At 40.9% G+C, this 23455-nt stretch overlaps 1 protein-coding gene across 1 annotated transcript; it reads left to right on the forward strand.

Moving 5' to 3' along the window:
* The first annotated feature begins 6312 nt into the window (after positions 1–6312).
* LOC141128717 (olfactory receptor 5V1-like) lies at positions 6313–7287 on the forward strand. Its single transcript, XM_073616164.1, has one exon. The coding sequence runs from the start codon at positions 6343–6345 to the stop codon at positions 7285–7287; it is 945 nt and encodes a 314-aa protein (XP_073472265.1). The 5' UTR covers positions 6313–6342.
* The last annotated feature ends 16168 nt before the right edge of the window (positions 7288–23455 follow it).

Below are 23455 nucleotides of genomic sequence, written 5' to 3' on the forward strand. Positions count from 1 at the left end.
ATACACTTATGGGAGATAAGGTTTAGGAAATTAAGTATATGTGTATGTATACAAGCATCTTAAGGTTATCCCCCATGACATTGGGCTAGAAGCAGTGCAACACTTTCTCCAGCCAAAATCCCTTAATTAATCCTAGGCAAGCTTATTTCATTATGGAATATACAAAATTTTGCTTAACACACAACTATTTTAAGTTTGAAAATTAATATTACCAACAGGTCCAAGGCACAGCTATGGGGGCAAACTTTGCCCCCAGCTATGCGAACCTTACAATTGGCCTCTGGGAACAACGTTCCATCTGGCACAACAATTCCTATTCAAAACACATAATATTTTTCGGATGATATATAAACAATATAGTCGTCATCTGGGATGGCACTATGTCCGAAGCTGACGATTTTGTCTCTTACTGCAACACCAATAACCTTGGTCTGTCCTTCACATCAGTATGTGACCCTGATACATTGGCTTTTCTTGATTTAGAATTGGGTCACACGGACACAACGATAAACACCAAAACTTACACAAAACCAACTGCAGGCAACTCATATCTTCATTTTCGCAGCTGTCATCATCCCAGGTGGATATCCAATATACCTAAGTGTCAATTATGCAGTATAAAACATAATTGCACCCGCTTAGAAGATTTCTCCACACAGGGAGACCTCTTTAACCACTTGACAACTGGGCACTTAAACCCCCTTCCAAACCAGACCAATTTTCAGCTTTTGGTGCTCTCACATTTTGAATGACAATTACTCAGCCATGCAACACTGTATCTATATGAAATTTTTGTCCTTTTTTTCACACAAATAAAGCTTTCTTTTGGTGGTATTTAATCACCGCTGGGATCTTTATTTTTAGCGCTATAAAAGAAAAAAGACCGAAAAATCTGTAAAAAAAATACATTTTTCTTCATTTCTGTTATAATATTTTGCAAATTAGTAATTTTTCTTCATATATTTTGGCCAAAATTTATTCCGCTACATATCTTTGGTAAAAATAACCCAAATCAGTGGATATTATTTGGTCTTTGTGAAAGTTATAGAGTCCAAAAGCTATGGTGCGAATATCTGAAAATTGATCACACTTGAAGTACTGACGGCCTATCTAATTTCTTGAGACCCTAACATGCCAGAAAAGTACAAATACCCCCCAAATGACCCCTTTTTGGAAAGAAGACATTCCAAGGTATTTAGAAAGATGCATGGTGAGTTTTTTGAAGTTGTCATTTTTTTCCCCACAATTCTTTGCAAAATCAAGGTTTTTTTTTTACTTTTTTTTTTTCCACAAAATTGTCATATTAGCAGGTTATTTCTCACACACAGCATATGCATACCACAAATTACACCCCAAAACACATTCTACTATTACTCCCGAGTACGGCGATACCACATATGTGAGACTTTTACACAGCGTGGCCACATACAGAGGCCCAACATGCAGGGGAGCACCTTCAGGCGTTCTGGAACACCCAGGCCAATTCTGACATTTCTCTCCTACATGTAAAAATCATCATTTATTAGCTAGAAAATTACATAGAACCCAAAACATTATATATGTTTTTTTAGCAAAGACCCTAGAGAATACAATGGCAGTCGTTGCAACTTTTTATCTCGCACGGTATTTGCGCAGCAATTTTTTTAACGCATTTTTTTGGAAAAAAAACTGTTTTGTGCTTTACAAAAACCAAAACAGTAAAGTTAGCCCAATGTTTTTGCATAATGTGAAAGATGAAGTTACGCCAAGTAAATAGATACCCAACATGTCACCTTTCAAAATTGCACGCGCTTGTGGAATGGCGCCAAATTTTTTACTGGTTACATGTTGTGAGTTACAGAGGAGGTCTAGGGCCAAAATTACTGCTCTCGCTCTACCGATTGCAGTGATACCTCACATGTGTGGTTTGAACACCGTTTTCATATGTGGGCGGGACTTACATATGCGTTCGCTTCTGCATGCGAGCACACAGGGACAGGGGCGCTTTAAATTTTTTTTTTTTTTTTATTGTTCATTTTACTTTATTTATTTTAGTTTGATGCTTTTTTCCCAAAAAAAAGTTTTTGACCACTTTTATTCCTATTACAAGGAATGTAAACATCCCTTGTAATAGGAATATGGCATGACAGGTCCTCTTTACAGTGAGATATGGGGTCAATAAGACCCCACATCTCACCTCTAGGCTGGGAAGCCTGAAATTTAAAAAAAAAAAAAACGATTCTGGCTTCGATCGTAGCGGTGAGTCGGTAGAAGCGCGGGAGGGGGGGACATCCCCTCTCGCCTCCCGTAAGAACGATCAAGCAGTGGAACAGCTGCTATGATCATTCTTATGGTGTAGGAAATCGCCAGCTGAAAAAGCTGATATCTGAATGATACCTGTAGCTGCAGGTATCATTCACATATCCCAAAGTCAAGGACGTTGTATGACGGCCGGCGGGCGGGAAGGGGTTAAAACGCATTTTTATTTTAACACAAAGTTGTCCATTTATACAATGTTTCTACCACATAACATGTACATACCAAAAATGACACCCCAAAATAGATTCTCCTACTCCCCCTGAGTACGGCGATACCACATGTGTGAGACTTCCACAGCCTGGCCACATACAGAGGCCGAGTACAGCTGAGTATGGCTCAGCATGGCAGGGTATGGCTGGGTATGGCGGGGTATTGCAGAGTATGGCGGGGTATTGCGGAGTATGGCGGGGTATGGCGGGGTATGGCGGGGTTTGGTGGGGTATTGCGGACTATGGCGGGGTATGGCAGAGTATGGTGGGGTATGGCGGGGTATTGTGGAGTATGACGGGGTATTGCGGAGTATGGCGGGGTATTGCGGAGTATGGCGGGGTATTGCAGAGTATGGCGGGGTATTGCAGAGTATGGCGGGGTATTGCGGAGTATGGCGGGGTATGGCGGGGTATGGTGGAATATGGCGGAGTATGGCGGAGTATGGCGGGGTATGGCGGGGTATTGCGGAGTATGGCGGGGTATTGCGGAGTATGGCAGGGTATGGCGGAGTATGGCGGGGTATGGCAGAGTATGGCAGGGTATGGCGGAGTATGGCGGAGTATGGCGGGGTATGGCGGAGTATGGCGGGGTATGGCGGGGTATGGCGGAGTATGGCGGGGTAATGCGGGGTATTGCAGGGTAATGCGGGGTATTGCAGGGTAATGTGGGGCTTTGCAGAGTATTGTGGAGGTATTGCAGAGTAATGTGGGGTATTCCAGGGTAATGTGGGGCTTTGCAGAGTAGTAGGGATGGCTGAGCATGGATGGATGGATGGATGGATGTCACTGTGCAGTGCTGTGGGCACTACAGATGCAGCCCCCAGTGCTGCTACCGATCGGTACACAGGAGGGGAGGAGAGGAATGACGATGACGGCTGTCTGTTTACATGTGATTGCGCCATCATTTGACGGCGCGATCACATGGTAAACGGCTGCGATCAGCGGCCATTTACTGGGATCCATGATGCGCCGGGTCCTCTGGACCCGGCGGTCACGGATGTGTTCGGGTGCGTGCCCCAGGGCGCGCAAGAGAGGGGAATTCTGGGAGGACATCATAGTACGCCCTCCCAGAGTTAAGCAACCGCCCTGCAGCCGTCATTTGGCTATGGGCCGGTTGTTAAGTGGTTAAACTAAATTTTTTGGAAAAAGGATAACCGGCCTCGCTAGTCCAGGATGCGTATAACCAATTCCTGAGCGACACACCTAGACCCAATTGCCATCACTCAACACCTCCACAGACCACTAGATTTATCACTCAGTTCCATACACAGCACAAAACGATGGAACAGATTTTTCATAAGCATTGTTGCATATTGCAGGAAGACCCTCACCTTCAAAGCTCCCTCAGTACCACACCTAAAATTACATACAGGAACGCCAATAACATAAAAGGAAAAATTGCTCACAGTAAACTTAAATCTAGTAAGGCCAATTCCAGACCCACCTCTACTTTTCTGGACATCAAAGGAATGTATCAGTGTTGCAAGTTTAATTGCATGACCTGTAAATTCGTTCAACACAGGCAAAAACTGTTCACCACCAAAGGAAAGACATACCATCTTGGGGAATTCTACAATCGTTCTTCATAATTCATCATCTTCATAATTCCTAACCTGCCCCTGCGGCCTGCTTTATGTAGACTGCACCATCCGAACTTTACATAAGCAGTTCGGACAGCACAGCAGTTCTATTGAAGAGGGTAGTGAGCTCACCCTTCCGAGACATTTCACGGAGTTCCGCCAAAGATCCACGAGTGGACTACACGCTTGGGTAGTGGAATCTGTCCCCGGATGTCTCCCACAGGCAGAGCGCATCAAGCATCTCTGTGAGAGGAAACTTTCTGCATATACACCCTGGATAGCCTAAAACTGGGGTGCTTGAACGAGGACATCGAAATACATTCCATCTATTAACCATCTCCATATATATTATTTGCCAAATCCTTTATGAGACTATCCTCCCCCCAATGTCATGGAGATAACCTTGAGATGCTTTTATACATACACAAATACTTAATTTCCTAAAACTTATCTCCCATAAAGAAATCCCAAGATACTTATTTGAGAGATATGAACGTGTGTGTGTGTGTGTATGCTAATGCACATGCTCTATCTCTCTAACCCTCTCAGTTTTACAAGCCCATACACCACATCCATTCATGGACCTTTTTATTGCATGTTTTTATTGCATGGTTATGTGTATATATGTATGGGTATACACATATATGTATATATATATATATATATATATATATATATATACACATATATGTATTCACATGTAATTGAGTTTTTGCCATAATTTTGCCTATGTGTTATGCCGCATACACACAGTTGGAATTTCCGACAACAAATGTTCGATGTGAGCTTGTTGTCAGAAATTCCGACTGTGTGTAGGCTCCATCGGACATTTTCTGTCGGAATTTCCGACAACAAAAATTTGAGAGCTGGATCTCAAATTTTCCGATAACAAAATCTGTTGTCGTAAATTCCGAGTGTGTTTAGACAATTCCGATGCACAAAATTCCACACATGCTCGCAATCAAGGAGAAGAGCCGCACTGGCTATTGAACTTCATTTTTCTCGGCTCGTTGTACGTCTTATACGTCACCGCGTTCTTGACGTTATGAACATTTGTGTGACAGTGTGTATGCAAGACAAGTTTGAGCCAACATCCGTCGGAAAAGAATCCAGGATTCTGTTGTCGGAATGTCCAATCGTGTGTACGCAGCATTCCTCTATACACGCTTTTTAAACATATATATTTTGTATAAATATTTTTCAACAGGACTTATACGGTCAAATAAAGATTGTCTTGGCTCTGCATGCTTTGTTTGTAAGTATATCACAGTGGACCAAATATTAGCAATCATATTGATTATAATGGAGTTTTTTAATCCCACTTTTATTACCATTCTTATTTGTAATTTTCTCCTTCCCATGTATTCATTTTACTCATGAACTCATGGACTTTATAAGTGCTATTACCCCAAGCATTATCATAAAATTATCTCCACATTATTAGTAAGAGACCAGCAGGGAGTCCGGCGCTGACATTGGCCAGCTGTGACTTGTAGTAACTGCCCCTCTCCAGTTCTATAAAACCCTCTCTAAAGATGGCCTTACCATATGCCTGACAAAGCAGTATGCATGCTCCGAATGTGAGCTTGACCACACCTCCCGTCCAACATTGCTGACACGCTTGCCTTGTGAGTGTCTTCAGCCTCGGGAACCACCAGAGCCGCCGGGAAATGCTGACCAACACTACTGCCCAGCTGGACCACAAGAGCCTAAGCCTTTTACCCATGCTATGCTTGCTTGTCTTTCTCCATTGAAATGTGAGTTGAAATAACTCTTATTAAAAATTGACACCAACCAGAACCTTTAACACAGATCTGGTTCCAGCAGCACTTGAATTTTTCCAAAGGTCCAGAGGTGCCCTAAGGCAATGTTTTCAGATCGCACTGGTTGCTGTTCTAATGCTCCATTTTTTATCTTATATAGTGTTTTGAAGACAAAGTACTAAAATGTCAATTTAAAGAAGTGCAATGGTGAAAGGTTGGCCAAATCTTTTCAAGGTGCATCAAATCACAAAAATGTTTAAAGACTTGCATTTTGTCTTCTGTAGAAAGCAGCCAGTGTAAGCAGAAAAGCCGGGCCCAAAAGCCAGGATGTTAAAGAGAAATATCCTTCCCCTCTAGGTAGAAGCAGGGGTCTTTCTGCAGAGGTCCCAGACTCACCCATTGAGATTTAGAGAACACACCAGTCACCTCAGCAGACAGATTACTACAACTAGTAAGTTACAACTTGTAACTGTCAGTTGATTCCTTTCACAGATGGCACATCAAAAAAATCAAACACTCATTGTTGAAGTCCTGATTGTTGGATTCGAGAATCTCATTGAATACAGAATCCCTCTCTTCCTTCTTTTACTGATCATATACACATTTACTTGTATTGAGAACATCCTGATTATATTTTTGGTATCTATAAGCCCTCGTCTCCATTGTCCCATGTACATCCTGATCGGTAATTTGCTTTTCTGTGAATTTCTCTACACAACGGATCTGGTCCCCCAGATGCTGCACCATATGCTCTCTAAAAGACCGGTCATCTCCCATCTCGGCTGTTCTGTCCAGTTAAGTGTATCTGGAGCTGTAACGATCGTTGAGACTTTACTGCTCACTCTGATGTCATACGACAGATATTTAGCCATTTGTAAGCCTCTCAGATACTCCGTTCTCATACACAATAGACTCTGCTTCTATTTGGTGACCATGATTTGGCTCATTTCAATTATACTCATTACAGTTACATTTTACTTTGTAATAAATCTTGAATTTTGTGGCCCTCTGACCATCGATCATTTTTATTGTGACTTCACCCCATATGTTTCCTTTGCATGCTCAGAAATAATGACTGTTGTTTTACTTGGCTTATCGGTCAGCGTTACAGTAACCATTATACCTTTCTTTTTCATTGTTCTGTCCTACATCTTTATCATAGTTGCAATCCTCAGGATACAGACGTCGGCGGGAAGGCAGAAAGCCTTCTCTACCTGCAGCTCACACCTCCTAGTGGTGACCATATATTACACTGCACTGTTTTGCCTATATGTGATGCCAAGGAGTAGTCAATATCTCAATGTCTACAAAGGATTGTCCTTCACATACTTTTCCGTGACACCGATGATCAACCCCATCATTTATACTTTAAGGAATGAGGAGATCCATAAAGCTCTGCAGGCAGCAATCAGTCAAATAAAAATAGTTTATAGTTAGCATACAACAAATAAATGAGTATTATATTATACCAATGGTTATTAATTGTTTTCATTTTCTTCTAAAGTAGTATTCCTATTTATTTATTTCTTTTTACTTTTATTCCTGGGCCCATGAGGGTAAACACATATAGATACAAAAGAACAGCAGGGTAACAATTCTCGTTAAGTTACAGCATGACAAAAATCGTAAATACACTGTATTACCAAAAGTATTGTGACACCTGTCTTTACACACACACACATGAACTTTAACCACTTCCCACCTGGCCACTACACATAAACGGCCGAGTGGGCGTTTCCTCCCTCTGAGTGGATGTTCCAGGAGAGGGATTGTGCAGCCACGTGCATGCGCAGCCACGCAAACCCGATGCGCCCATGTCCCCCAGACACGCCGCATCTCAGATCTGCAGGAAAGCTCTGTAATTTGACCTCCTGATCACATGATGGCTGTGTCCAATCACAGCCATCATGTGATGTAAACAGCCTGGGGGGATGTCACAGGAAGCGGGATTGAATGGCCATATATTTTGCAATAAACATCTGTCCCAGTAAACATCTATCCCACATCTGTCCCAGTAAACATCTGTCTGTGATCATCTGTCACATCTGTTCATGATCATCTGGCACATCTGTCACATCTGTCCATGATCATCTGTCACATCTGTCTGTGATCATCTGGCACATCTGTGTGTGATCATCTGGCGCACATCTGGCGCACTTTTTCCATGATCATCTGCCACATCTGTCCATGATCATCTGCGCACATCTGGCACACATCTGTCCGTGATCATCTGCCACATCTGTCCGTGATCATCTGCCACATCTAATTCCATTCTCCTGGTGCTCCAGGGTCTTTAAAACTGTAATAGGTACTCAGGAAATTAAATGTATAATATATGCCTTTAGAACGCCTGAAGGTGCTACTTGGATGTTGGGCCTTTCTACATGGCCAGGCTGCGTAAGTGTGAGTCTCACACAGGTGATATCGCCATACTCAGGAGGAGTAGCAAAATTTATTTTAAGGTGTAATTTTTGCTATGTACATGCTATGTGTTAGAAATATCTTATAAATTGACAATTTTGTGTAAAAAAAAAAAAACAAGTTTTTATTTTCTTTCCACATTTTCCAAAAACTTGTGGAAAAAAATTACATGTTCAAAATATTCATTATGCCTCATAGAATATACACTTGGGTGTTTTCTTTCCAAAATTGGGTCATTTTGTGGGTGTCCTGGTGCTCCAGGGCCTTCACAATGTAATAGGTTGTCAGGAACCTAAATGTGTAATTTATGCTCTTAGAACAGCTGATATTCTTGGGGAAGAACCATTATGGAGGTAAGACTCCATTTATTGTTGCCACCATCCCATTATGTCATATACAAAAAGGTAAGTACCCCCCAGTACTAAAAGGGACTTTACTGATTAAAAAAAAAAAATGTTTAGAAAAATAGAAACATTTATTACATAAAAACCCTATCATAAACAAACACGACAGTGGTGTACAAAGTAGTATACAATATTCATGTGTAATATATGAGCAAAAAGCAACACAAAATTTCTCCTGTTCTCCATGCCTCGAGGATTTATACTTTTCCACCTGGGTTATTATTTTTCCCACCTGGATTTTTTATTTCTATACCCGGTCGGTATCACCTTCAATCATTAAAGTTAAAATTTCATGAAATAATATTCGGTATGTACATTCCTAGTCATGATGTTTTCCATGCTTGACATTGTTCATTGTCTTTCTTTCTGTAAGTCTGGATTTGATCCGTTTCTCTGTTTCAGAGCATTCCCAACCATTGTCTCCTTCATGCCCCCAAAGAAGAGATTTACTTTAAACATCCCGAAACACATCGGTTTACAGGAGAAGTGTTGTGTTGCTTTTTGCTCATATATTACACATGAATATTGTATACTACTTTGTACACCACTGTCATGTTTGTTTATGATAGGGTTTTTATGTAAAAAATGTTTCTATTTTTCTAAACATTTGTATTTTTTTTCAAAAACTTTGCCCTTAAAGTCCCCTTTAGTACTGGGGGGTACTTACCTTTTTCTAGAATGCCTGATGGTTCTCCCTGCATGTTGGGCCTCTCTATGTGGCCAAGCTGTGAAAAAGTCTCACACATGTGGTATTGTCATACTCAGAAGGAGTAGCAGAATGTATTTTAGGTTGTAATTGCAAGTTTATCTATGCCATGTGTGACAATTTTGTGGAAAAAAAAATCTTCATTTTCCAAACTATTGTGGGCAAAAAATTGTAACTTAAAAAACTCACTATGCCTCTTACTAAATACTTAGGACTGTCATCTTTACAAAAAGGGGTCATTTGGGGGGTATGTGTACTGTCCTGACATTTTAGGGCCTCAAGAAATTAGCTAGATGGTCAGTACATCAGGACTGATCAATTTTCAATGATACGTAGCATAGCTTGTAGACTTTATAACTTTCACGCAAACCTATTATCATACACTTATTGGGATTTTTTACCAAAGACACGTAGTAGAATACAATCTGGCATACATTTATGATCAAATTTGATTTTATTGGATTTCTTTTAAAAAAGAAAGTAGAAAATATAGGTTTTTTTTCAAGAGGTGAAAATAGGGAGACATGGTGGTCTAAGATAGATAAAAAATGGAGGGACCAGTCAGTCACAAAAATTATTGCTAGTCCAAAGAATATCAAAAGTCTACCCAGTGTGATGGAATATCTCTTCATGCTTACAGAATGTGGCGGTGAGGTCCTCCGTTAACAGCGTATTCTTATATCTGGAGAACTACTGGCCCATTGAAGGGAGGTAGTCTGTTTCCATGAAAGCGGGAATGCAGGCTCTCACTGCACTGTGGAGGTGAATAAGTCAAGATTTTTTTCTGTTATTCCTGTTAGAGAGAGGAGTAATGTGAAACAGGTAGGCAATCAGATCATCTCCCAGGTCAATATCTATTAGATTGTGACAGATTCTCCTCATGCAATTCCAAATACAGATACTGTATAGGAGTGATGTGGAAAAGGGTGCCAGTGTGTGATTAAAATCTTCAGCAGAGGGGGCTGTTTAGGTAATTACAGTGTAGTAGTACTGGGGTTTTGTACCCCCTAGAGTTGATCTTATAGCCCGTTTCTTGAATCTTCCTGATAGAAAGACCATTTCCTCTCTTGACACCCCTTTGTGGCATTAACCAACAGCTATAGAAGTTCTTTCCATGGAGATACAGCAAGGCTCTGGACTACAGTAAAATGAAAATCAAGATGTTGCTTAATTATATCATTTTTCTCTTTCTATAAAACCAAAGACATGGTGCACCATCCTTTCTCCAGTCAACAGGAGGAGGACTAAAGCCATGAGAACCCATAAGCTTTCATGCAGGTTGCTGGGAACTTTGGGAGGTGTAGCTATAGACAACAGCCAAGTAATGGAGTGAGGCAGAGGAGGAGACAAAGAGAACTTAAGTAGAATCTCCCGGAATAAACCGCTCTCTTGGTGCCGTGGGAGTTTGGGAAAGGAGTCCAAAGGATGGTCCTTCCAAGCTGGCTGAGCCAGGCAGGCTTGGATCTAATCAGCAGCAGGAATATAAGACTGCCAGAAACCCTGTCCATTCCACAACCTTTCCTTCAGTGCCATCTCCATCCTGTAAGTGGCCATCTTCTTGGTGGGTCCCAGCTTTACTACAAACTGCACTGATGTGTGCTTTTCCTGTGGGACACCTACAGCTTATCCCAGCGAGCCTTTCCAGCTGGTATGTGAACCTTGAGAATGTTTCCGTCAAAGTTCTGGGCCCTCCATTTAGTGTTTGAGGTTGGATTATTATTATTATTTCAGTTACTTATATAGCACCGTCAATTTACATATACATTGTACATTCCCATCAGTCCCTACCCTCAAGGAGCTTACAATCTAAGGTCCCTAACTCACATTCATACATACTAGGGACAATTTAGACAGGATTCAATTAACATACCAGCATGTCTTTGGAATGTGGGAGGAAACCGGAGTACCCGGAGGAATCTCACGCAGGCACAGGGAGAACATGCAAACTCCAGGCAGGTAGTGTCGTGGTTGGGATTCGAACCAGTGACCCTTCTTACTGCTAGGCAAAAGTGCTATCCACTACACCACTGTGCCGCCCCCATGAGACTTGGGCTTTTACCTTTTAAATTAGACTGTCGTTCACACATGACTGTGTTTTTATCTGGACTGTGTGCTTTGTCTTTGGTCACACAATAAATGTTACTTTATATGGAAGCAAGTTTTATTTGTTTATTCATCATCCTGCGATTTTGTTTTTCATGGATATCTGACTTTACAAGTGAGCAAAATAAAGCCTTTGTATTTTTGTTTTGGATCTCCATTCCTTCAGTGGATTGCATGCAGCACAGGACTGGGTCAATGTTACTAATACATACAGTTAGGTCCATAAATATTTGGACACAAGCACAGTTTTAGTTTTTTTCAGGTATTTGCCTAAACATACTCAAGCTATAGTTGTATAATGGTTTTGGGCTGAAAGTGCACACTCTCAAGTTTAATTTGAGGGTATGTAATCCAAATCGGAGGAAGGGTTTAGGAATTACAACGCTTAAGAATAGCCATCCCCCTTTTTCAAGGGACCAAATGTAATTGGATAATTGAATCAAAAGCTGTTTCATGGCCAGGTGTGGGCTACTCCTTTGTTATTTCTTCATCAATTAGGCATGTAAAAGTTCTGGAGTTGATTCTAAGTGTGGTATTTGCATTTGGAATCTATTGCTGTGAACCTACATCATGCATTCAAGGCCATTGTAAGGCGTCAAAAATGAAACAAATCAGAGAGATACATTAGGAGTGGCCACATCAACAGTTTGGTACATTCTGAGGAAGAAGAATGCACTGGTGAGCTCAGCAACATAAAAAGGCCTGGACGTCCAAGGAAGACAATAGTGGTGGATGATCGCAGGATCCTCTCTATGGTAAAGGACAACACTTTTACAACATCCAGACAAATGAAGGACACTCTCCAGGAGGTGGGCGTATCATTGTCAAAGTCTACAATAAAGAGAAGACTGCACAGGAGCAAATACAGAGGGTTCACCACAAGGTGCAAACCATTCGTAACCCTGAAGAATAGAAAAGCCAGATGAGACTTTGCCAAAAAACATCTAAAAAAGTCAGACCAGTTCTGGAAAAGCATTCTTTAGACAGATGAAACTAAGAGAATATGTACAAGAATGAAGGGAAGAAAAAAGTATGGAGAAGGCTTGGGACAGCTCATGATCCAAAGTACACAACATCATCTGTTTTCACATGGTGGAGCTTGCCGTGTGATGGCATGGGCATGCATGGCTTCCAGTGGCACTGGGCCATTGGTGTTTATTGATGATGTTACAGAAGACAGAAGCAGCCGGATGAATTCTGCAGGGTTTAGAGATATACTGTCAGCCTAGATTCAGCCAAATGCAGCAAAGTTGATTGGACAGCGCTTCACAGTACAGATGGACAATGATCCAAACACACTGCAAAAGCAACCCAGGAGCCTTTGAAGGAAAAGAAGTGGAATATTCTGCAGTGGCCGAGTCAATCACCTGATCTCAACCCAATTGAGTATTTCCCTTGCTGAAGGCAAAACTAAAGGCAGAAAGAGCCACAAACAAAGAACAACTGAAAACAGCTGCAGTTAGAGCCTGGCATCAGAAAGGAGAAAACCCAGTCTTTGGTAATGTCCATGGGTTCCAGACTTTAGGCAGTCATTGTCAATAAAGGATTCTCAACAAAATACTAAAAATGAACTTTTTTTTTATGATTATATTAATTTGTCCAATTACATTTGAGCCCCTGAAAATGGGGGGGGGGGGGGGGCTGTGTATAAAAATTGTTGCAGATTCTTAATGTACTGGATATTTATGTTCAATCTTGAATTAAAGCTGAAAGTCTGCACTTCAAATTCATTTGGATTGTTTCATTTAAATTTTATTCTGGTGGCATACAGAGCCAAAAGTATGAAAATTGTGACTGTGTCCAACTATATATGGACCTAACTGTATAACTGCTAGCCTATTCTATTGTTGAGTACCTTGGGTCTGTTTGTTGCATTTTTACCATACTCAGGAGGAGTATCAGAATGTGTTTTTGGATGTAATTTTATTTAAATACTTTTATTGAAGGTTAACATACAAATGGGTAACAATACAGCCATGAGCCCTTGATTGTAACAGTAAATGGAGCTTACAATGCAGATGAGACACAAAGAAAAAAAAGAAAAAAGGCATAAATTAACAAGGTGTATGATAGGTACAGCAAACCCAAATATTTGGGATGTAATTCTAAGTATGACTATAATGTGTTAAGAATATCTTAAATAATTGACAACTTTGTGTAAGAAAAATACATTTTCATTTTCTTTCCTGCATTTAAAAACTAAAGGCAGAAAAAATACATTTTCAAAAGACTCACTAGGCCTTTATAAAAATACCTGGGGGTGTTTCCTTTCCAAAATGTGGTCATTTTGTGGGTGCTTCTTCTGTGCTGGCACTTCAGGGACTCAAAAAAATATGATAGCTAGTCAGAAAATTAGACATGTAATGTATGCTCCTTGTAAGCCAAAGGTGTTCCTTGGATTTTAGGCCCCTTTCTGCATCTAGGTGAAAAAGACTGAGCGTTCATTTAGTCATGTAAAAAAAAAAGAAATATTAGTGTCTTTTTTGGACACCGACAATGGAAACAGCATAAACGTTTGCACCACAGCTAAAAAGTCTGCTAGGACAAGTTCCTCGTAAGTAATTTCTCAGAGTACGGTGGATAGAGTATACCTTTTTGCACCATAGCTAAAAAGCTTTTATAAATAGGCCACAATCTCAGAGATTGACCAGGCATTTAGCATCCATAACAAAGGAAATATTAGTGCATTTTTTGGACACTGAAAATGGAAATAGCATACAGGTTTGCACCACAGGTAGAAAGGCTTTTTAAACAGGTCGATATTTCAGAGAGATTGAGCAGTCATGTATCTTCTTTTGAACACAGACGATGGGAATACCATACAGCTTTGCATCACAGATAAAAAGCCTGTTTGGACAGGCAGGCACGTCTGATGGCTTACATGGGCATTTTGAAAAATAGTGTCTTTTTGGACATTGATGGTGGAAATAGCATACAGGTGTGCACTACAGCTAGAAAGCCTTTTTGAATGGGCTGCAATTTCAGATATTGAGTGGGAATTTAGAGCCATAAAAAAGGAAATATTATGCTGTGTACACACGGGTGGACTTTTCGGCATCAAAGGTCCGACGGTCTTTCCGACGGACTTTCGACGGACTTTCGACGGACTTTCGAACAAACAGACTTGCGCACACACGATCACACCAAAGTCCGACGGATTCGTACGTGATGACGTATGACCGGACTAAAATAAGGAAGCTCATAGCCAGTAACCAATAGCTGGCCTAGCGTCGGTTTTTGTCCGTCGGACTAGCATACAGACGAGCGGATTTTTCGACTGGACTCGAGTCCGTCGGAAAGATTTGAAACATGTTCCAAATCTAAAGTCTGTCTGATTTTCGAATAAAAAAGTCCGCTGCAGGTCCGGTGAAGCCCACGCATGGTCGAATTGTCCAATGGATTCATCCCGTCAGACCAGTCTGGTCGAAAAGTCTGCCCGTGTGTACACGGCATTAGTGTCTGTTTTTGGACAATGATGATGGAAATAGCATACAGGTTTGCACTACAGCTAGAAAGCCTTTTTGCACAAATCACAATCTCAGAGAGATTGAGCAGGCATGTATCTTCTGAAAAATGTGTCTTTTTGGGGACACTTAGCTGTGGAACAAATCTATATACTGTTTCCATCCTCAAACAGGTTGCTTTTTCTGAGAGCTTGGGTGGACATTTACCATCTGAAAAAAAGATATAATGGGGTTGATTTACTAAATCTAGAGAGTGCAAAATCTGGTGCAGCTCTGCATAGAAACCATTCAGCTTCCAGGTTTATTTTTTGTTTTTTTGCCAAAACCTGATGGAAAAAGCTGAAGTTGGAAGCTGATTGCACCAGATTTTGCTCTCTCCTGTTTTAGTAAATCAACCCCAATGTGTTTTTTACACCAACGATGAAAATAGCATGCACATTTTCACTACGGCTAGAAAGCCATTTTAAATAGGCTTCAATTTTGAAGATATTGAGCAGTCATTTATCTTTTGACAATAGAATAGTGTCTTTTTTGGACATTGATGACATTGGACATTGATGATGAAAATATAAAGAAATATGCAAAAAAGATATAGTGATCATTCAAGCATTAACAGCGCTCTGTAAGTGCTAAATGCAATTAGTGCTGACATTGTTCAATACACATGATACAAAGAATGCATGGTATAACACACTCCAAAAGGTGCATAAACCAAGCTTAATTCAGTATGCATATATCATAAAGTCCATAAGGTGTGTGGGGTGACATGCATCAACCCAGAAATGATAGTAGAACAAATGAAGACTTTGTATTCCGTCACCATTACACCACATGTACTTCTCTCCCCTATGGTAATACACTCACCACAGGCACAGGTAAAACAAGCCTTGTAACTCCAAACTCCTTGATTGGTGGTTCATCATAAGATTGCACAGTGGTATACCATGAAAGACAAAGGAACACTCTACATAGCGTAATCCTGTTTCTTTATTGTTAAAAAATCAGCCCCTCATAAGATAGAGCAGTGGTATACCATGAAAGACAAAGGAAAACTCTACATAGCATAATCCTGTTTCTTTATTGTTACAAAATCCCCCAAGATAAAATCATGCTTACAAGATAAAAGGGTAAAACTCTCATTGGATCAATAGCTGTACAAACAGCCTGTGTTCTCTCACGACTTCCTAGAAACGTAAGACCCAGGATGACACACAAGCTGATTGACAGAAATGTAAAGCAGTGCGGTCATTCACTAACGCGTTTCATCATCACGTCTTCGTAAGAGGGCTCTTTGTTTAATGTGTATTGAACAATTTCAGCACTAAGTGCATTTAGCACTTACAGAGGGCTGTCATAGCTTGAATGATCACCATATCCTTTTTGCATATTTCTTTATATATTACTGAGTTCATAACAGCAGCTAATGTGCATGAACTGGGATCGGGAACATTCTGTGACTGATATTTTGTGAATTGATGATGAAAATAGCAAACAGAAAACCTTTTTGAACAGGCCACAACTCCAGAGAATGATTAGGTGTTCAGTATCCAAAAAAGAAAATATTAGTGTCTTTTTTTGGACACGGAGGATGGAAATAACATATAGGTTTGCACTACAGCTAGAAAGCCTTTTTAAATGGGCCTCAATTTGAGAGCGTTTGAGCAGGCATTTATCTTCTGAAAAAAAACAACAATGGAAATAGCATACATTTTTGCACCATGAATGAAAAGCATTTAGGACAGACAGCAATTTCTGATAGCTTTATTGGGCATTTACCATCTAAAATAAACATGAAGTCAAGCAACCAATGCCAGATACTATGGGTCATCCTGAGGATCACTGGATCTTTGTGAGTCTTCAGTAAAAAGTAATAGAACACTGGGATACATGGGTCGTTCACACATAAATATCTGTACTCCTTTTCAGCAGGTATTCCTTGATACAAGCCTATTTAATCATAATTAATAATACTTTCAGTTCATCAAGGAATGTTTTCATCAAAATTTTCGCCAGCAGCATTTTTGCAGTGACAAAATGAAATGAAAAGTACACCACATTTTTGTCCACTGATGATAACTATGACAAAAATCAATTCCACTTTCATTAACAAACGAAAATGTGGAGCAGGGATGTTTACTCTTGTGAACTAACTTCCGGTTTCCACGGAGCTCTGCCTGCTTCCACTCCCAGCAAGCAAGCGACTGTGCAGCTAGCATTACAGGCCTCAGAGTCCTCAGATGACTGTCCAGAGCAGCACTGTGTATTACAGCCCTCTTGAGTCCTCCTAATGAGAGTCCCACCCCTGAGTCCCGACAATGACCACCATCCAGAGCAGAGAGCACCCACTCTGAGTGTAACTGTGTACATTACAATTACAGGCCTAAGGCCTCCCTTCAGGCCACCATCTGTCCAGAGCAGTGAGCACTGTGTGTGCATTACAGGCCTCCTCTGACAACCAGCATCCAGGGCACTGTGCATTATAGGCCATCCCTCAGACCTGCCTGAGACCCCTACCCAGAGCACTGTGCAGCATTACAGGCCTCCTCAGACCACCATCCAGAGCACTGTGCAGCATTACAGGCCTCCTCAGACCACCGTCCAGAGCACTGTACAGCATTACAGGCCTACTCAGACCCCCATCCAGAGCATGCTGCAGCATTACAGGTCTCCTCAGTCCACCCTCCAGAGTACTCTGCAGCATTACAGGCCTCCTCAGACCACCGTCCAGAGCACTCTGCAGCATTTCAAGCCTCCTCACTGTCCTCAGACCATCCAGAGCTGTAATGTTAAGGACAACAAGACCCTTTGCAAACAATGTGAAGCAACACCTGCTGGTAAAAATACAACAAACTTGAAGCGTCATTTATGGACATTCTGGACAACTCATCCTGAAACTCATTGAAAGGTAAGCACAGTACTTTTGTTGAGAACAGTCTTATCTATGTACATTGCAGGGATTTTTTTTGACAAAATTTGTTGCAGTCAGATTGCATACCTTTTGTTATTTTGAACTTCAGAATAACAAAAGGTATGCAATCTGACTGTAACAAGGTAATAGCTGTTTAGCTGACTGTGTGAGGTGAGAGAGAATGTAAAGTCAGAATAACTTGATTTTATCCCCCTAATTCAACCCACAAAACACAAAACCTCCAATGATGGGCCAAGTTAATCCAATGCACCACCACAGCAAACAATTTGCACTGCTCTTTTAAGTGCTTTAAAAAAAATACAAAATTGACTCTAACAGGTCACTGAGGCCAGGAAGAAGGCCATAGCAAAATGGATTTGGTCAACCGGATTACCAGTGAGACTGATCTGCTGCTCTATGCTGCCTGTTTGGGGTGACTCTCTGCCTGGGTCTTCTGTGGAATTTTTAAAGAAACTAAAAGACTGGCTGCTTTGATGTGGATGGTGCTTTTTCCACTTCCTGTGATTGTTCAATATTCTCCTCTTACACATCATCTTCATCTTGTAAGTGGGGCAATGTGGATTTTCTTATGGCATAGCATAGTCCTCTGCCTTCTTAAGCAATTCCTGAATCCACCACATCAACAAGGGTTTTCACAGACAACAGGACTGACAAAACAAGCAGCTGGCGAGAACATTTCATCAGTTACTTGGATCCAATGAATAAAGCAAAACGCTGGTTCACATTCTCTTTCATTTTCTGTGCAATTGTGGCACAGTCTTGGTAGCTAGTGTTCTGTTTAAAGTCCTCAAGGTGGTGTAGAGAGAGTAGATCAAAGAGGGCAGGGACATGGACATGGTGTGGTGTCACTCTGGAGGGCTTTAGTATGTTCTGCTCCGCAAAAGGCAGCAGTAGGTCATGCAATGATGTGAGCTTTTTCTATTTAACTAGGGAGCAAGCTGTGTCCCATCCCATGTTGTTTGCGATTTGGCAGACCGACTCTTTCAGTTTGAGGAGTCTTTCGATCATGATGAATGTACTAGTAGTACTACTTGACCAGCGTGTGGGATAGTCATTTAAAAGAGTAAGGCCACAATGCTCCAATATCTTCAGTGTTGCAATGGAAGACTTGAAGACGTTCACTATTGATCTTGCTTTAGCAAAGATTCTTTTAACACTTGTCCTCATGCACCAGACGAGACCATGCACAGTGTCCGGTCCAACATCTTATGGGAATAGTTTTACACAAGATACAAATATAGTGGAAAAATAACAAATATACACCAGTAGAGCAGACAGCCCCAAGATCATTCATCTCATGTCCATTTGATAATTGACTGCAGTGTCATCATGTAAAAGAATAATAAAAATGGCTCATGGCAGATCATTCATTTTGGACTCAGTCTTATGCCCCGTACACATGGTCGGACTTTGTTCGGACATTCCGACAACAAAATCCTAGGATTTTTTCCAACGGATGTTGACTCAAACTTGTCTTGCATACACACGGTCACACAAAGTTGTCGAAAAATCCGATCGTTCTAAACGCGGTGACGTAAAACACGTACGTCGGGACTATAAACAGGGCAGTGGCCGATAGCTTTCATCTCTTTATTTATTCTGAGCATGCGTGGCACTTTGTCGGTCGGATTTGTGTACACACGATCGGAATTTCCAACAACGGATTTTGTTGTTGGAAAATTTTATAGCCTGCTCTCAAACTTTGTGTGTCGGAAAATCCGATGGAAAATGTGTGATGGAGCCTATACACAGTCGGAATTTCCGACAACAAGGTCCTATCACACATTTTCTGTGGGAAAATCCGACCGTGTGTACGGGGCATTACAGTCACTTTCTGTCATGGGGGAGTCTTCCTCACTAAAGCTGGCTAGTTCTTCTGCTGCTGCTGTGGTTTTCTTAAATGCTGCCAATATATTGCTCCTATTGTCTGTTATAATAGTTCTTAGGATCTTCCTCTTTGGTATGTTCCACTCATGCAAGCATTTGTTCACACAGTGATTTAATTGACTGTGCAGTGTGTAGGGGGGCTTTGGGCTACTTGTTCAGTGCCAACAATAAATATGTGTTCAGGTTTATTTTGTTTAATCAACAACAGAAAAGTAGCATGCACTTATAGCAAGGAATGAAGTTGTGATTTGAAAAAGCAATATTTTTGTAACGACACTTGGTTTTACAGTGTAAAGACGTTATATAACGGCTAAATCTGTGTTCGTGTAGTTTGTTCAAACCATAAATAACATGATATTAGGTGATTTTTTTTTACTACAGGAGTGTATAATGAGTTTTGAAATTCTAGAGAAATGCTTAACCACTTCAGCCCCAGAAGGATTTACCCCCTTAATGACCAGGCCATTTTTTGAGATATGGCACTGCGTTACTTAAACTGACAATTGTGAGGGCGTGCACCGCTTTACCCAAACAAAATTGTTGTCCTTTTTTTCCCACAAATAGAGCTTTCTTTTGGTGGTATTTGATCACTTCTGCATTTTTTTTGCTCTATAAACAAAAAAATAAAAAAAAAAAAACCCAATATTTTTTACTTTCTGCTATAATACATATCCAAAAAAAAAGTAAAAAAATAACTAATTTCTTGATCAATTTAGGCTAATATGTATTCTTTTACATATTTTTGGTAAAAAAATACCAATAAGCATATATTGATTGGTTTGCGCAAAAGTTATAGCATTTACAAACAACGGGATAGATTTATGGACTTTTTTGTTTACTAGTAATGCCGGTGATTAGCGATTTTTAGAGGGACTGCGACACCTGACCCTAAGTGACACTTTTTGGGGACCAGTGACACCAATGCAGTGATCAGTGTTAAAAAAAATGCACTGATTACTGTATAAATGACACTGGCAGGGAAGTGGTTAATATCAGGGGCGATCAAGGGGTTAAATGTATTCTCTGTTGGTGCTTTATTACTGTGTAGGGGAAGTGCTGACAGGAACAACACAGATATCGCTGTTCCTGCAGATCACCATTTGCCTCTCTGTGAAGCAATCTCACGGTGGCCAGGCGGACATCGGGTCCGCCTGGGAATGCGCATCGGCTCCTCCTACGTGCAACACGCGTGCCCACACTATCTATTGCATGAAATGACAAACAGGTATGTTGTTTTGTGCAATAGAGCCACCCTGCCGCAGTATATATGCGGTGGGCAGTCTTTAAGTGGTTAAATAATGCATTACAATTTAACTAAACACATTCAAATGTATTGGAGATTTACTCGACTAAATATGACTAAAACTAAAACAATTGTAGAAGACTAAAATAGGACTAAAACTAAAATACATATTTAGTCAAAAGACAAAGACTAAAACTTGAAATCAAAATTTGCTGCCAAAATTAACACTGCTATTTACAGCAGATACAGAAAACAATGGGCACAAGGTTTGTAATCTTGTGCTATGGAAAAGATTTATATATGATGTTGTATGCATCTGGAAGGATTCAAAATGTTTATTTAATATTTTTCTGAAACATTAGAATCGGAATGAATATGACTATGAATGGTAATTTCCCTTTGGGCTTAATAAAGCATTCTGAATCTGAATGTCATACATTGTAGCAGTCCAGACAGTATTAACTTGTCTGGAGCTGCTGGGCTCGTTCTCGTTGCTGGAAAGATCGGGTTCAGGTCAGTAAAAGGGTGGCTCTGGGGATTAGGGTTAAAGCAATTCCACCAATAACTGAAGCAAAATATTTTGTAAAAGTGGTTGGATAACTGTTTTCAGTATGCCTCTGAATTATATATTGCTGTGTCATCATCTGTTTTCCAAGTCAGCTAGCCTGGATTGAATCCACTGTATCTCTCAGTCATGGTCAATATGAGCACCAATCAGGTCATTATGTGCAATGTAGAGTTCACTCAATTTGTCATTTTGGAAAGCAGATCTTCACACACAGCACAGTAACTTTGAATCCATTAAGCATGTGAGAAATATCAGCATGGAGGGTCTCTCTCAGAGAGATCAACATACCTTTAGGGTCAGTGTAAAAAAATATCTGGGGTCTTGGTGGTGGGGTTATCAGGGGGTGAGGACTAGTGCAGGAAATCACTGTGCACTGTGCGGAGTGTGAATCTTTGTCCTTCAATGGGGAGTCTGTGTGCCGAGGAGGGTAAGCTGAGGTACTGCCACCACTCTATGGATCTCGCTCAGCTGAGGGCAGGAAGAAATCTGTTAATTTCTGTGGGCTGGAGCGTGAGTTCTGCCACTTAAGCATGTTTATAAATGATTCCAGTCCTGAGAGTTGTATTTCATAAGAGATTTGTTCCTCCTCTAGCTGCTATTACATTGATTTTTATGCAATGTTTGACGAAAGGGCCCTGTGCGGCTCCGAAATGCTGCACTTATCTCTGTGATGTGATCTCTTTCAATAAAAGATGGAAGTTGTTGATCCACTGGTATGCTGGCGAATATGTACACAGGTTAGACAAAAGAGAACTGCAACTGGAACATGACCTCACTTCACTTGATCTTCAAGCATTGCCTTCTCACAGACCTCATCCCTCTTCTCTATCCTTTTTAGTCTACCCTTCTACTCTCTTTGTGGGACAGATTCATCATTCTACTTAATCGTTCACACTGACCTGGAACCTTAACTCCTTTATTCAAAAACCTTGCACTGGGACATGGAGTAGAGTCTCCCACAAAAGCAATGTTATCCAGGAAGTCTTGGCCCCAGCTTCCTCATTTCCAACCTGACTATGTTGTTCCTAGGGCCTTACCAAACCTTCCAACAGACACTTTAAAACCTTATAATTGGTTCACATTGAACCAACTCTCAGGATTTTTCCGTAAACTCTCTTGTTTCAGAGCTTGCAACCTGGACCTGGAAGTAGCGGTTTCCATGGCCAGTCATGAAGCTGAATCTGTGGCAGTTGAAAAGTTCCTAAAAGTTGGGTAGATCTCCCAAGATGCCGAAAGAGAGCAGTTTTTCCACTTTGGGAAGCGATCAGTTGGAAAGGATATCACCATCTGTATTTTAAAATACTCTAGCACTATTTTCAAAGTGCAACGAAAGTTCAATATATGTCTCAAGAGGTCCAGTAATAAAAGTGTGAGGGAGTTGTTAAATAGAATTTCATCCTGGGATATAGCTGCCATCGTAATGGCTTCCTTGACCTTAAAGCAATGGACACAACAGAGCATGTTTCTAGGCCAAGTTTCTTCTACATTTCTAGGACCGAAAGTGCGGTGAGCCCCATTGAGTTCCAGGTGGGAATCCTTTGATTTCTTAAAGTAGTTGTAAACCCTTACACACCACTTTTCCCTACAGGTAAGCCTATAATAAGGCTTACCTGTAGGTACTGGAAATATCTCCTAAATCTGCACGGTTTAGGACATATTTACTAAATATGCTTGTACCAACGTCATCGGCACATGCGCACTGAATCAAGGGCATGATCGCGCCCTTTCTAAAGGGCCCATGCCATGACGTAATGCGACTTTGAGAAGAAGAGAAGAAAAGAAGAAGATGAAGAGAAGAGCGGGAGCCTCCCCCCATGCCATGGGTGCGGAGCGGCCCGAGGAGAAGAAGATAGAAGACGCCGCGGAGGAGATGCTGGACG

The sequence above is a fragment of the Aquarana catesbeiana genome, linkage group LG01 (genome assembly GCF_042186555.1).
Source record: "Aquarana catesbeiana isolate 2022-GZ linkage group LG01, ASM4218655v1, whole genome shotgun sequence".
In the NCBI taxonomy this organism is placed as follows: Eukaryota; Metazoa; Chordata; class Amphibia; order Anura; family Ranidae; genus Aquarana; species Aquarana catesbeiana.